General features: G+C 29.9%; 1 protein-coding gene across 6 annotated transcripts in view; it reads right to left on the bottom strand.

The window, feature by feature from the left end:
* The window catches only part of LOC132756743 (centrosomal protein of 104 kDa-like), a 51,799-nt gene that overhangs the window by 22,526 nt on the left and 12,878 nt on the right, over positions 1-16,395 (bottom strand). Inside the window, exons 5-18 of one of the 6 annotated variants that reach the window (XM_060747875.1) lie at positions 16,215-16,296; positions 15,589-15,796; positions 15,111-15,169; positions 14,419-14,528; positions 13,629-13,684; positions 12,916-13,071; positions 12,079-12,106; positions 11,309-11,417; positions 9,549-9,620; positions 3,705-3,794; positions 2,164-2,305; positions 1,704-1,868; positions 898-959; positions 95-167 (exon numbers count right to left, since the gene is read on the bottom strand). In XM_060747875.1, coding sequence (XP_060603858.1) covers positions 95-167; positions 898-959; positions 1,704-1,868; positions 2,164-2,305; positions 3,705-3,794; positions 9,549-9,620; positions 11,309-11,417; positions 12,079-12,106; positions 12,916-13,071; positions 13,629-13,684; positions 14,419-14,528; positions 15,111-15,169; positions 15,589-15,796; positions 16,215-16,296 — 1,412 coding nt within the window. The remainder of the gene's footprint in view (positions 1-94; positions 168-897; positions 960-1,703; positions 1,869-2,163; positions 2,306-3,704; positions 3,795-9,548; positions 9,621-11,308; positions 11,418-12,078; positions 12,107-12,915; positions 13,072-13,628; positions 13,685-14,418; positions 14,529-15,110; positions 15,170-15,588; positions 15,797-16,214; positions 16,297-16,395) is intronic. The other 5 variants (XM_060747876.1, XM_060747880.1, XM_060747877.1 and 2 more) reach the window with 5 other exon arrangements.

Raw genomic sequence — 16,395 nt, 5'->3', positions numbered from 1 at the left:
ATTTAAACACAAATTCACAACACCTGGCATCAAGTTTAGTCTGAAATACACACATATCTATAAAGGACAAAATGTTGTTAATCAAAATACTCACAGTATCTCCACTTTTATGTAGTAAACTTGGAAGAGTTCTCTCAACTGTGGTCATAGTGTCAGCTTTAACAAGTCTAAAATTCAAAAATATTTGAATTCATAACAATAATGTACATCAAAACGTGGAATGCTTTTAATTCAAAATGTTCAAATTTCATGTTCTTTTTCCCCAAACAATATATTTTTCCTTATTAGATTATAATAATTCATTATTTTAGGTCATCATCATTATAACCAAAATTCAAAGTGTTGCTGAATAAATTAAGATATTCTCAATTTTGGACTCACAATAACTATGAATTAGTGAAGAAATTGATTCTAAAATATTAGCAAAAATTAATCTGATACAAATAAAACAAGTTCTTCAGTACACAGCAGCCAGCTCAAAATTGTTTCTTGTATAAGTTTATATTTGGTACTTTGTAGTCTCAATGAAAAGCTACATGAAAATGAAAAGCTAAGTTATAGTAAACTTAATACGAAATACTTTATTTATAATGATTCTGTATCACTTTCTCTGACCTTGAAGGTCAAGGTGACTCAGATGACAAAGTGATATTTCAATATTGCAAAATTTCTAAAATAAAAGAACTAAATTTGCTAAGCAATATCTAAACACAGAAATGACTAAAAAGAAATGAGTCTATTTTTAGTTGAATGAGGACTTAATCTTGTGAACACTAACAATATCATATGATAAAGAGATTTAAAATTTACTATTCACATTAATATAGTGCGGATATATGACAGTACATTACATTCATTACAGTTTATACTCCAGTGTATAATAATGACATCACTTACTTGTGTTTGTTTATAAATTCAGTGAGTATCATTTTCAGCAGCATTAAACCAGCTTTGAACACCTGTAATCATAAACACATCAGATTTAATAACACTTTCTGTACATGATTTTTTCACAAGACATATGTATTACAATGCTAAAATGTAACATATGTATTTTATATTCTCATTTGCATTTTCTTCCTTTGGTTTGATTACTTTAAACACATTTATTATCTATGCTACATGTGCTAGATTGCGAAACAAAATCTTGCAACTTATATTAATGACTTTTAAGTCCGCTTCCTGGAACCAACCAGTATTGGTGTCATATGAAGAAGCATGGTCAATTAGGGCCCGAACCTATGAACCCTGGGTTGAGAGGCACACACCTTAACCACTTAAGGCCACAGCTTCTCATTTGGTTTGAAGTCACACAGAATCTGTAAACGTCATGCTACAACTTTCCAGCTATTCTGGTGGAGTGCTACTCTGAGTATTATTTCTAGTACAAGCAGGCACCCAGTACAACCATGGCCACTGTTCAACTAGGAGAACAAGCTTAATTTATTATCTGAAGCTATATGACACCGAATCAAATTGAAGAAAGGTTAAATAACAAGATATTATGACAAAATATAATTTGTTATAACAAAATCGCATGAAGAAAACTGATTTAAAAACTTTATCAAAATAATTGATTATTTCAAATGTGTATCGATTATTGATTGACAGAAAAATATCAATGATACATCAATATAATTTCTATCGATGACAGCTCTATTAATAATTAACTACATTAATGATCATAAACATTAATCACTTACAGCATAGACTTTGTCAGTTATTGCTTTCTTGATAAGGAATAGAGAGGCTCTAAGCATGGTACGAGCATCGTCTTTATTTCCCGTCGATAACTCTTGCATCTGTTTATATACAGCCAGTAATGCATCTTCTCTGTACGACCAGGTCTTTGAATAAGCTTTGGATACCTGTAGATTAACAGAACATTATTTAAGGCATAAAACAATAAAGTTAACTCAAACAGTGCAGATCATGATCATATAGCAAAGATGTGTCGGCTAATCTTCTTCTGCACAGGTCACATGGGTAAAATCAGTTCCTATCAGCAGGCTACCCCTTAATAAAGTTTAATATCAAACAATTGAATACACACAGATATCTTTTGGTAAAACTGTATCTTCTTTAAAAGCTTTTATCTGCTGCAACCATCGAATTTAGAGGCTCAAACCTAACAATGAGTATGATGAATAGAGAAATACAGACCAGAGGTTCTCCAAAGACGTCAACAGCAGCAGACGCTTCTCTCATATCCTTCTCCGACAGTGGTTCCGGTTCACCGGTTATACCCCCACCAGCTGAGTCCGGTGGTGGCTCTACCGGATCCTCGTCCGGTACAACTGATGGTCTAAAATAATAACATAGAAATATACCTTAATTGAAGTAATGTTACACCTTAAAGTGGAGATGCAGTTAATCTTTTTTTATGAGAAAAACTCAATATAATTATTGAGCACATTTTCTGTCATTTCTGGTTAAATTTTTTTTAGCAAAACATGTTCAACCATTGTGTATAATTAATACCAAAGGAATAAGGAAAATTTACAGAAAGGTTAATATTTGCTATGGGGTACTTTTTTCTTGAACAATACAATTTATTTAATCAATTTTTCCAGAGATGAATTTATCATCGAATCATTTTTTTCCAAGCTAGAAAAGAAATCCTAAGCAATAAAATACTTGATTACAGTTACTTTTTAATTTTGAAATTTGTCTCCCATGTAAGTCTTGATTGATATAGTAATAAAATTTATATAATACTCATTTTGTGTAAGACATAATAAATAGGAAATGCATGTTAAACAGGAATTTTGTGAACAGGTACATAAATGCAAAAACAACATGTAAAGGATACTAGTAAAATTATTTAAAATAAGCAATGTTTAATGGACGCAAAGAAAATAAAATACACAAAAAGCTGGAGTAAGAAAGCAACATGCTAGTTCTATGATATCATGCAAATGCTTGAAATAATCTTGTTTAAAAAAGGCATGCAGTCTATGATAATTTAAGCAAATGTTAAAGTAAATATAATAACGATGCTCATAAAATTGCATGCATAGCTATCTAGAAATAATATTTAATTTTCCACTTATTATAATGGTGAAAATGACATCTGTTGGTGATTTAATGATGGGTAAATAATATGTGCTTTATTCAATTTAACTCAAATTTATATCAAATTAACCAAATATTGGATCTAATTAACTCAATGCTACAACAAATAAACCAAATGTTACATGCATATAACTTTAATTCACATGTAAGGAACTCAAAGTTACATTAAATAAACCAAATTTTAGAAAGGAACTCAATGTTGCAAAACAAACTCAAAGTTACATCAAATAAACCAGCAGTTTCATTAATTTAACTCAAAATCACATCAAAATAACTGAAAAGTGAAGAAGACAAATAAGTCGATTTGGTTGGCAAATTATACTGAAAGTTCCAAATTTAAAACTAAAAAAATACTTGTATGTTTATGTAATGTTGTATGAAAGGGAAATATTTGATGTTAATTTTTTTAAGAAAAAAAAAGAAGAAAAATATTGTATCACATTTTGTTAACAGATAACTGAATAAACAATTTGACAAACACAAGGAGTTACTTCATTCACAAATCACACATAAATATATCGTAAAACAATGACAGAATTTAAATATTTGTCTTCTTCAACAAGGATTGGGGGGTTTAAAAAAACAAAACGGGGAATATCAAAAACACACAGGTAATGGGAGCGACTTACTTTGCTCTTGCAACAGGAAGGGGTCGCTCGTCGTATGGGGTTTTCGGGGATAAGTTGAGATTACTGTCATTCGGTGCACCTTCTTTACTGCTTGTGAAGATAATGATATGAGATATATGGATGATATATACAAACATACATAGATATGATAGTATGAATTAGAAAGCCGCTTTATGGTTGATAATGGTCAACATGGTGAAAAGCATCAGTATGTGTTTCTTTCAAGTTTAAAGTGGATGGTGATATATTTGCATAAGTTGCACAGTGGATAAGGCATTGACAGTTTTTCATGATAAATTCATAACAACGGTTCTTGACAGGATATATTGCTGTATATATATATATATATGGTTGCAATATATTTGTAACTAAGATTCTTGGCAGGTTATATGGCCATATATAAATGGTTGTTTGCAATATAATCAAACAAAAGATTATTGACAGGTTATATGGCCACATAAAAATGGTTGAAACAAATATTCATATCTGGCCATATAACAGTCATTTTAGACTTCTTTATTACTAATTATATGTGGTATGCACTTGGACAATACTTAATACTTGAGAGATTCACACACTGATTTCTCATTCAGATACATAAATATGATATGTGCTATGAAAAGTTATACGTATTCATACATAAATCTATATTCTTAACACAGCTGCTCAGATAAACCGTTTACTCAACTATTCTCAGTGCTTGATAGTAATACCAGAGAAAGACTGAAAATTTTTATGTTCACACTTAAAAGCCAAAAGAAGCTATAATGTTAGAGTTATGGGTCTTGGTCATTGACTTACAATTACATGTATGAACAAAGAACATGTGTGAAATTTCAAGTAAATAACTTCAGTGAAAAATCATAAAACTATAACCAAATGTTGTGTTGATAGCTCCTAGGTATTTTTAAATACTCAAGTTTAAAACTTCCTAATATTAATTGAGCCATAATAGCATTTTCCTAATATTACAGACATTAAACTAAAACAAGAGCTGTCAGTAGGACAGCATGCTCGACTATTCTAAGTGCTTGATAGTAAATTTAAAGAGCCTTCATAATGTTAAATTTTTTAAGTTCACTAAAGGGCCAATTTTTTTTTTATAAATTCATGTTATAGGCCAATTATACAGTATTGGCTTGACTATTCGGAAGGTAATGTCACAAGGGTGTTTTATTGAGTATAATAATACTAATAACCTATGAATACATAAATTTGACAGAAAAGGTACAAAGGCTTGTTATTAAGATGTTTTATCAAGTAAATCACTGCTTTATTATTATGAATGCATAAAAATTGTCCCATAAAGGCACAAACCCTTCAGTAGTTATTGACGATAACAGCTTACAAGCAAAACTTTACCATGAATTTCTAAGTTGAAAAAGGGGAGAAAAATTAGCCTAAATGCAAGATAGAATTATGGATCTTTGTCAGTGACCTACAATTATGACCCTAAATGCATATGTGAAGTTTTAAATAAATATCTTTAATAGTTATTGAGATATGTAAAACTTGCATGTAAACATTAACCAAGAGACTAAGTAGAAAAGGGAATATGAATCAGCCTTAATGCAAGATAGAGTTATGGAACTTGGTCAGTGACATACAATTATGACCCTCCAATTATGACCCTAAGTGCATGTGTAAAGTTTCAAGTAAATATCTTTGAAGACCTTTAACCTTTAACCAAAATTTCTAACTTTCAAAGGGGCAAATAATTATGCAATTTTGCAAACTGATGTACATTGTTACTATAAAAAAGTATTTTAAATTTCAATTGAATATCTCAAGCAATAATTGAGATATTTGACTTTATAAAAAAACTTTAACCAAAATTTCTAAGTTCCAAAGGGGCATAATTCTGTCAATATTGTAGGCAGAGTTATCCAACTTGTCAATCTGATGTACCTTGTTACTATAAATAAGTATTGTAAGTTTCAATTGAATATCTCAAGCAATAATTGAGATATTTGACTTTATAAAAAAACTTTAACCAAAATTTCTAAGTTAAAAAGGGGCATAATTCTGTCAATATTGTAGACAGAGTTATCCAACTTGTCAATCTGATGTACCTTGTTACTATAAATAAAGTATTGTAAGTTTCAATTGAATATCTCAAGCAATAATTGAGATATTTGACTTTACAAAAAACTTTAACCAAAATTTCTAAGTTCCAAAGGGGCATAATTCTGTCAATATTGTAGGCAGAGTTATCCAACTTGTCAATCTGATGTACCTTGTTACTATAAATAAGTATTGTAAGTTTCAATTGAATATCTCAAGCAATAATTGAGATATTTGACTTTACAAAAAACTTTAACCAAAATTTCTAAGTTAAAAAGGGGCATAATTCTGTCAATATTGTAGGCAGAGTTATCCAACTTGTCAATCTGATGTACCTTGTTACTATAAATAAGTATTGTAAGTTTGAATTGAATATCTCAAGTAATAATTGAGATATTTGACTTTACAAAAAACTTTAACCAACGCAGACGCCGACGCGGACGCTGACGCCGACACCGACGCCGGGGCGACTACAATAGCTCTCATATTCTTCGAATAGTCGAGCTAAAAATGATCAGTCACTGGTTTATATTTAAACAAGTCTATTAAAGGAACTCCACTCAGAGGTCAAAAAACATAAAATATGAATTTCTTATGAAAATTAGCTAGGGCATTTAAAACAAAAAAATATGCAAAAGATAATAATATAGGAAATATTCTCAGAAATAAATCAAAATTCATATTTTTGCATTTATCTTAACCCTATTTGAGTAAAAAGTTTTGCAACGTTTTGGACAATTTTTCACAATAAGAATAATTATACTGGACCGAATGATCTGATATTTTTCACACAAGTTTTTGATCTTGTCCAAAATCAAATAGAATCTCGAAAGAAATATTTCCAGTCCAGTTATGTCAAAAAAAACTCAGTGGAGTCCCTTTAAAATGGTCAGTATACATGTCTATAATGTGTTTTAAGTCAACATTTGACATGTACAAAAACAGTGAGTGGAAAGTCATGTACATGATTGAAATGCATTAAAAATGAAACTGTGAAATTAATGGCAAAGCAATGAAAATACTGTGTAATATTTGACTAGCTGGACAAAATTAAATCTGAAAACAAGATTTTCTTTGCAAAAGTTACAACAATCAATTAAATTATCAAGAATCTTTTAGACTTTGCATACATTTAAATAAAACATGAGTTCTAATCCATTGTGAAAATATAAAAATCTTTGACTTTTTTACATTGAATTTGATTTTTAATTTAGGTTAACTTATTGATAAATATCCATGAGAGAATGATATAGACATGTTCAAATATCAAATTTTAACATTAACTCAATGACAATATCTCAAAACAAACAGAAAATGATGGTTATAATCAAATACAAAACTACATTTTTTAAAGTTTATCTAGCATGAAAAGTATATGATGCAAAATACATATTTAAATAAATACTACATGTATAATTATATAAAAAATAAAACATTATTGAATTTTCAGCATAAATTTGTATTTAATTTGATTTGATTTTACCCTGATAAGGCCCTCAGTGTTCACTAACAAAACATCAGAATCAGGATCAAGTGATCCTGATTTTATTTTCAATGTTTTATAAACCTAAAATTGATTTTAATTTCCTGGAATTAAATGGTACATAAACAAAATGTAAAAATTTGTTGATTTGCACAGAAACGAACCTATTTCGGATCAGATATCACCAAATAACAAAACAAATAAAAAAATAATCAAATCGAAATAAGGATCAATTTCAGGATCAGGATCAATATTTGGATAAACAGTAAAGTGCCCATAACTTGTTCAATAACAATAAATTTCAAAATTTCAAAAAAACGTGCTATTTTAAGTCCAATTCTATCAAGTTAATATTAAATATTAATTCAAAGAGGATGAACAATGGAGAATAATTTGATTTTAAAATTTGATCCTGATCCTTAAATCTTAGAAAACTTGGCTTGGCCTGGATCACACAATAAGGAGTGTTATGTAAGTCTTTACCCAACTTTTTTCATCAAATGAGAATGCTTAAATTTCTTATTAGTATCTACATGTATATTTTACTTAAACAACGGCTGTGAATTACTCTAGGAAAATTCATGAAAGCCAAGTACAAGTTAAAGAGCAAGATATTCTTATAATGAACCTTAAGTAACATATAATTATAATTTAAACTATACATTATATTCAACCATAACATATTGACATTTGAGAGAGTTTCATATAAGCTTTAAGCTTTCTACTCAATCCTGAATGCAATTTATATATTGTAATATTGTTTGTAAATATGGAAGAAGAAATAAAATTTGAGCCACGTCACGGCAAAACCAACATAATGGGTTTGCTACCAGCATGGATCCAGACCAGCCTGCGCATCCGTGCAGTCTGATCAGGATCCATGCTGTTCGCTTACCAACTCTATTACAAGTAGAGAAACTGATAGCAAACAGCATGGATCCTGATCAGACTGTGTGGAAGCGCAGGCTGGTCTGGATCCATGCTGGTCGCAAACGTACTATGTTGGTTTTGTCATGACGCGGCTCAAATATTTTTATAAACCAACATATTGACATTACTTCAGCCATGTCTTACCGGATTATACTTGTATACTATACAGATTTTCTTTACAGTAAGGTCGTATTTGTGTACGTGATACATGTACATGCAGTTATAATGTTGCAAAATATTTACAGGTGCAACAAAAATGAATGTATATAATAAACATTAATAAAAATCAACAAAGATTATAAACAGTTACATAACAAACATTTAATGTAAGTAAAAACAAAAGTTTGAAATTCTATAAAAATACAGCAAAAAAATAAATAAAAAATAAGCACCATTTCCATTTTTTTTGTTATGTATTATTTGAAAGATCCCTGTTAGAATTTCAAACTCCTGTGGTGTAAGTGATTAACAGTGAGAAAAATGGAAATTCCTCAGAAAATGGAAATTCCTTGGAAAATGGAATTCCTCGGAAAATTGAAATTCCTCGGAAAAATTGGTTCAGAACAGCACTGAATCTCCAAGATATACAAAATACATGTGATAATGTAAGTAGAAAAAAAGCAGGGCTGTCATAGAGGTAACTTTTTTTAATCAAACATTTCAAGTTTTTATAGTATTTAAGTTGTAACTGAATGAATTTAATGAATAAACAATATAATAACAGAACTTCTCCTTAAAATATCAATACAAAATTTAAAAAATAATAATTCTGTGAAATGGTTTCTGCATTTTTTGAATCATATATAAAATATATGAATGTTTTTCTTATTTATTATCATCATTAATATTAACTTATATTTCTAGATATTTCAAATAATTATTAAGATTTTTCTGTTTTGATTAATCTCAGACTTAGTATTTATTATTACTTTTGTGCTATAATTGCTGTTATAACTGTTACATAGATAAGTCAATAGGAAAGTTTGCTTCAACACTAACATTGTAGTTTCACTGACAGCCCTTTCCAGATATTGTTAGTATACAGGTGATTTGTTACATTTCATGGTTAATATTTGTGAGAGAGAAAAAACATCAAACACAGTGACTCTCAGTTCTTCATTACACAATGTATTATATCAATTAGCCAATCACATCCAGGCTATAAATAGCTATAAATAGCCCAACCAATTATAGATTGTCTATAAATAGCCCAACCAATCACAGACAGTCTATAAATAGCCCAACCAATCACAGACAGGCTATAAATAGCCCAACCAATTATAGACAGTCTATAAATAGCCCAACCAATCACAGGCTATAAATAGCAATAACACACATGCACACCAATCATTACTGTGATTACTCACTTATGTATAGGTAAAGGTCGTTCATCATATGGTGTTCTAACTCTTGGACTTGATGGTGACTGGGCTCTATGGCTAACATAAGAGTAACAGCAATATACAGTCAAGCAACAGAACAATATTACAACTTCTAACAAATTTCAAATCCCTAAAACAAATAAAAATCTGAAACTACAAATACATGTACATTTTTTTCCAGCAGAAAGTTAAAATGATGGACGAGTGTCTATTTTTTACTCTAACAGTTACACATCTTATATTAAAGCCATGTTGGCAAAAAGGTAGCCTAAGATAAATATAACATATCTACTGTACATATAAAGTCTGCAAATTACTGCTCTGAAAATATCATTCCATCGGAAGCTCTTTGTGTTAATTCTACAGGCCATGCTTTCCCTCTTTTTTTTTCATTATGTTAGCATTCTACATTCTTTTGCATCATACAAAATTTTGCACTATCATTCCAAGGCAGTTATAATACTTGAAAGTTTTTGAAGATTTCTTTTTCAATCACCAAATTCCCATTTTTTTTTCAATCACAAAATTTTAATTAATTCTAATCCCACTGGAAATGGAAATGACTAGCCACCTCTACCAATATTGTCAGACCATTCTGCACTTCTATGCAGTGTGGCCTTGTCTGGCTCTATACTTTTGATAGCTTAATTTTTGTATTTTGATACTGAAAATCCCTAAAACTTCAAATGGACTGTTCCAAATTTAAAAAAGGGTAAATCATCAGCAGGTTAAGGGGTTAAATCTTTAAGCAATTACAGCATAATAAGCAGGTTTGTCCACCTGTATAGATTAAGATGAGCTAGTGTGACTATACCTTTATCCTATTATTTGTTACATTTTCCTTTCTTTTTTTTTTAAGTTGAAATCCCTATCATAATAATTGACTGTTCCAAATTCAAAGCAAAGAAAGTCCATTATAAAAATTAAGCTTCATAAGTGTTAAAGTGACATTATTATGCTCATTTTTTCCCTGACAAGTTGAGTTGAATTAGTAATATATTTGAAAAGATTGACTATTATAATGGTGATTGAACAATAGTGGATAACCTACTTGAGAAAAATTGTTTATGATACATTATATAAATGACCCAAGTTATATAAAGACCACCTCACTCTTTTTAAGAATTGAGATTATTGATACATTCTGAACTCTAATTATAGAATTCTTCCATTGGTCAAATGGATTATTGATATTTTTTTTCGTAGTAAAATATAAAATTGAACACAATTATGGCAACATGTTTAGTTTGGATTTTTACCTGTTCATTGGCCATTTACACTTTCATTTGCATAATGTCACTTTATGTTGAAATATCTGAGAGTAGCCATTACATTAACAGGCAATAACTCACTAAATTGCTGATTCCCTGTCTAAGTTTTTCTTAATCAATAAGTTACATTAAGTCTTCTTCAAAAACTTTCATGCCTATTGTTACCAACTATACTCGTATATGTATAATATAAAGTTATATTCTCAAAATTTGCAATGCAGCGACTTTCTAATGCACTAAAACTTAAATTACATAACACTCAAAGTATAAACTTTCAAAACACAGCATAAATTAAATAATAACTCAACTCTTCTGTAGATAAGAAATAAAAACTACTTTTTTCAAGAATTAAAATAAAGATTTCAAATGGTAACACAAAACATGATTTATGCTTTGAAACAATCTGAACAATCTTAACACACCCTCTGACAAGATGCTAAACTCTATTGTTTGCTGTCTAATTTAGAAAGATACCTTTTCATTGCTGGAATAACACGTTCATCGTAAGGGGTCCTGGGTGGTGGACTGGGACTCCTTTGAGGTAGCTCAAGTAATCGTGGTGGGGTAGGTCCCCTTGTAGGTTCTGAGGAAGCAAAAAAATAAAATAAAAATAAAATTGTTTGTTTGTTTCATTCTTTTAACGCCTTTTTGTATTTAACGTATTTCAGTCATATAGGCGGGTAGTTTCCCAACCAAAAAATCAGTAGTCATAAAAACTAACAAATTGTTTTTTTTCACACAACTCTTTACACATTATGCTGTTACACTGCTCGGACACAGCAATAAACCTTCAAAGTATTTTCATTTTGTTTTAAAAAGGGCATTGATTGTCATATAAACTTTACAAATATGTCCATAATCATATAGTATGCAAAAGAAGAATATATGTGAAAAATAAAAACATTTATAAAATAATTGCAGGATTGTTAGGTTGTAATACTATTGCAAGTTGGTAAGACAAAATATGTTCTTTGACTCTGTACTGGTAGTAATTTATATTTCTTCATGTAACTTCATAAAATGCTGATTAATCATATGAAAATTTCAGGATAAAAATGTTATTAAACATACAATTATAGTACTATCTCTGGACAAAAAGCACATTATGAAAATATGTCAATTTGCCAAAAGAAATAAATTGCAAACAGATGTCTTATTGTATGAAAGCTAAATTAGATAATTATTGTAACATAATCATTAATGTAAACTAGAATACTATTTCTACAACAATTTTATTCACTTACCAAGTGTTATTTTCTTAGGGTGTCTCGACTGAAAAAAAGTGATAAAGCAACTTACAACATATTGTTATAAAGTACAGTACAAGCTTATAATGATATTCAGTGAACTGCCCAATTTATATTGTTATGTCCAGTTAATATCATTGTATCCAAGAGACAATATATTTGACAACAACAGTCAGGCTGCTGCAATAGCATAAGCTATAACGTTATAAAGGGTGTTTACTGTAATATTCTTCAATGTAAAAGAAATCTCAAACATTTCTAATTAATAATTGTTTTTCTTTTTTTTCATATTTACAAGATGTATAATGTATTTAAACTTATAAATAAAAAATTAGAATTAGGGGTGTCCCTGTCCAAGTAGTTAAGGTCTTTGACTTCAAATCACTTGCCGCTCACTGCTGTGGGTTTGGATCCACCAAAGTCTTTGGATTTTTTCATGTGAGGAAGCTATCCAGCTAGCTTTCTGAACATTGACGGTTCTACTAATATGCCTTTTTGTGTCTGAAATAATACACTAGGAAGACCTGAGGTTTTTCTTAAAATAGTGAAGTTACAAAAACGCCATATGACCTTTAAATCAAGGAGTGAGCGATATGAAATTGTCAATCTAAACCACTCTGCCTTGGATATCGTGACTTGTCAACTGGTTGAGGACCTTAAATGCATTTCTGACCATTATTTCAATCCACAGCAAGTACATGGGAGCATTGATTGATTGATTGATTGATTTAGAAATTCAATTGCTGTAGTTTAATAATCAGATATCATGAAAAGAACAAGTTATTACCACTTGAAGTAAAGAAGATATATTCCTATGAAATTAACAATACTCACCCCAGTAGCTTCAAGTAAATCATTTATTTTGAGATCTGTATATACTTGTAGCCTATATTCATCCATCTGAACTTTCTTCAGTTTAGCCTTGTCATAGTCCTCATTTTCTACAGCTTGTCTTTTCTCTACCTCATATTTCCCTAGCTTCTCACCTGCCTGTATAATTATTATACCATTCATATAACAATGTTTCATAATTACTAGCATCACTACCAGTATAAAATCAGAATAACATGATATAAAATTTATTTTTGTAATTCTGTCAACCTTGTTTCTATATTTTTTTTATATATGTAAATGTAAATTTCTTCAGCTGCCTAATTATTGTTAAGGGAAGAATTAGAATTCAATGAAGATGTTCACCTACCCTACCCTATCCTAACTACAGCCTTATGGCGTCAAAATAAAACATAACGTTGTCAATATATATAAATGTAATACAGAAAAAAATGTAAAAATTATTGTTTCCTCACCTAAATAAAGAGACATTGTTGACTTAGTGGTCAAGTTGTCAACAATCAAAGGATCATAGTTTCTGGCACTACTATTGATGACAATCATGAAAACATTTTTTCAATAGCATTGGTTAGTTCCATAAGTTTAACTCACGAGTGGATAGGAGGAGCTATAAACTTTCAAAAAAATGGAGCTAAAATAAGTATCTTAAAATCATACTAAGAATATGTATATATAAGTTAAAACATAAACTATACCTTTTGAAGTTCCACTATGGTAGCTTTCAATTTTTTAGCATATTCATATCTTTCCTCTGTAATTGGAACAAATATAAAATTGTAGTCATTTTATATCCTTTTGATACCTGCTAATGAAAATGCTGGGGAAAAGTAAAAGTATGTTTTCTTCTAACAGCAAAGTCAGAATCATTTGATCTGGTCAGTGAATAACAAACTTATACATCATTCTATTAACCCTAACCAATTGTTAAATATGTTAAAATGGACTTGCACATTTTTCAATCTGGACAAAACCAATCATAATTTTTAGGGCCATGTTCAAAATAGGTAGTGATGAAATAGTTAACAGTGCAGACCATGATCAGACCAATCAAATGTGCCGCCTGATCTTGGTCTGCACTGTCTGCAAGCGTAGAGAATAAGTTGCTATAAGCGAGCTAGGTGTTAACAAATACATGGATTACCAACCTATGATACAGCAGATACCTTATAGGTTAATAAAGGCTAGTTGTTATCTTTAATTTTATAATATTTTATGGTATATTTTGTACATGATAAAATTACACAATCTAACATCATTATCTTAAGCATAAATATTATGTACATGCAAAAGTGTTGGACCAAATGTTACACCAACATTATCTATGGTCCTCCCCTTTTTAAGGAACATTTAGGAATGAACATATCACAGCCACTTGTTTTACTATTAATATACATCAGAAATTGCTAATATCACATTTTATTACTTAAGATATATGCAGATTTACGTGCAAGTTCACTTGTTACAGATTAATCTCAGACAACTTACGTAACACAGCCTCTTGTTTTTTCTTATCAAGTTTTCTGATGATTTGACCAATCTCAGGGTCCTGGTACATATCAAATGCTAGATCATCTAATGGTGAAATATAATCTGGCCTGAAATTTAAAGCAAACCATCATTAATATAATACAAACACCATTTTCAGTAAAGAAATGTCTTGATGACTGATGATACATTATAGTATTTCTCTGTATTCACCACATCTGTTATTCAAACATGTTGAAAAAAACCCTTGTAAAGGATAAATAAAACGTTTTCAGATAACTGATTGAAAATAAATACAAATGTAAGCATAATGAACAAAGCCTTTGGAATATTAATAATAATTCAGTAACATAAATGCAGTAGAAATTCACGTGTTTCAATGTTTATTTTAAATTTTTAATTTCTATGCACAATTTACAAGCTGTTAAAACATTCTAGAATTGTTTTGGAGAGAACCATGAGGGGGCATTTATTACAAGATAAAAACAGTCATGTGTATTACCAACCAATTGCACTAACTTTATAGAACAATGGTTGTAACTTATGACATGAAAGAAATTTCGACTGAAAATTGCAACCATCTAGCTTCCATTAACATCATAAAAGTTAAAAAATTCTTGACTTTGTTTCATATATCTTTAATGCAACGTAATTAATGTGATTTAAAAATGATTAACATAATTTCAACTCACCTGCCCAATCCATCTGTACCCACATCTCCAAACAACTTCTGTTTCTGTTCATAAATGTCCTAAACAAAGAAAATAATTCAATAATTTCACAGATTATATGCCTCGGAAATGCTTTCATTTGAATTTGTCAACAGCTTTTATATTTGTGTAAAGATTATAGTTTCAAAAACGTTACATATTGGCCAATTACCATAGTCATATTTTGCTTCTCTTGCTTTAGGGGGATTAAGACAGTCACAATGTTTTAGTATTTTGTATAGAAGACAAAATACAACTTACTTTTCATTTTACTAATTTTATGACAAATAATTTCACATTCAGGGTTACTTTCTTCAGGTAATAAGCCTCTAACATGCTTTAAAAACCATTATTTAAACATTATAAATGCCCTTTCTTAAGAATGATAAAATAATTCGTTTCTGAAGCATAATGTGCCTTTAAAATATATGTAAAGTTGAAACTATAACAAACTATATACCAAATCATCCACAAGTTCTTGCCCTTTTCTTATCTCTTCTCCAATCACATTGATAGCCACAACACCCACTTGATTATACAAGTTATGTTTGTTGATATGATTTTTATGTATATTCAACTTTAAAAACAGTCCTACGGCATCCACGTGTACGGACTTGAGCTCCCGAGCCTTGAAACCCGTCTTCTCATTGTCTGACAGTGACACGTAGCTGACAAAAAAGAAAACAGAAATCATAGGAGCAGAGCAATACAATATGAGTGTATTACTAAATTTTAAATGATAATATTTCTACTATTCCGACAGATTAATCAGTGAATGAGTGGATTTGTCAAGCCCTAAAGTACGTTGTCATTTATTCAAACCAAATTAAATCTTACGGCCAAAATCTAAGAGATACATGTACTGAGCTCATCAGGTTTATAAATACCTCTACCTTAGATACCAATATTATAAAAAATAACCTGCAAACCATTCAAGACTTCTTCAGGTAAATAAAGGTATTTTAATTGCATAATAGTCATCAGAAATCAAGAACAAATTGCTAATCATTATGTTCTTTGCAAATCAAATATGCCAAATAATTAACAAGATTTTTTCTTTCTTGCCGAAGACTTTATTGTCCTTACCCTAGTCTGGTATATCTAGCATTGTCAAGAACACATGGTAAATCTTCAGGAACATCACCAACAAATATCTCTATCCTTGTAGCTGAAATATACAATATACAACAATATACAACAACTTAAACATGGAAAATATTGTACCTCATATTAAACATAATATGAGCCTCTCCATGACAAAACCAAC

The sequence above is a fragment of the Ruditapes philippinarum genome, unplaced genomic scaffold (genome assembly GCF_026571515.1).
Source record: "Ruditapes philippinarum isolate M1 unplaced genomic scaffold, ASM2657151v2 ctg1548_1_1_1_1, whole genome shotgun sequence".
Classification (NCBI taxonomy): domain Eukaryota; kingdom Metazoa; phylum Mollusca; class Bivalvia; order Venerida; family Veneridae; genus Ruditapes; species Ruditapes philippinarum.
The sequence above is the reverse complement of the archived record's forward strand: the minus strand, read 5'-3'. Positions and strand labels throughout refer to the sequence as shown.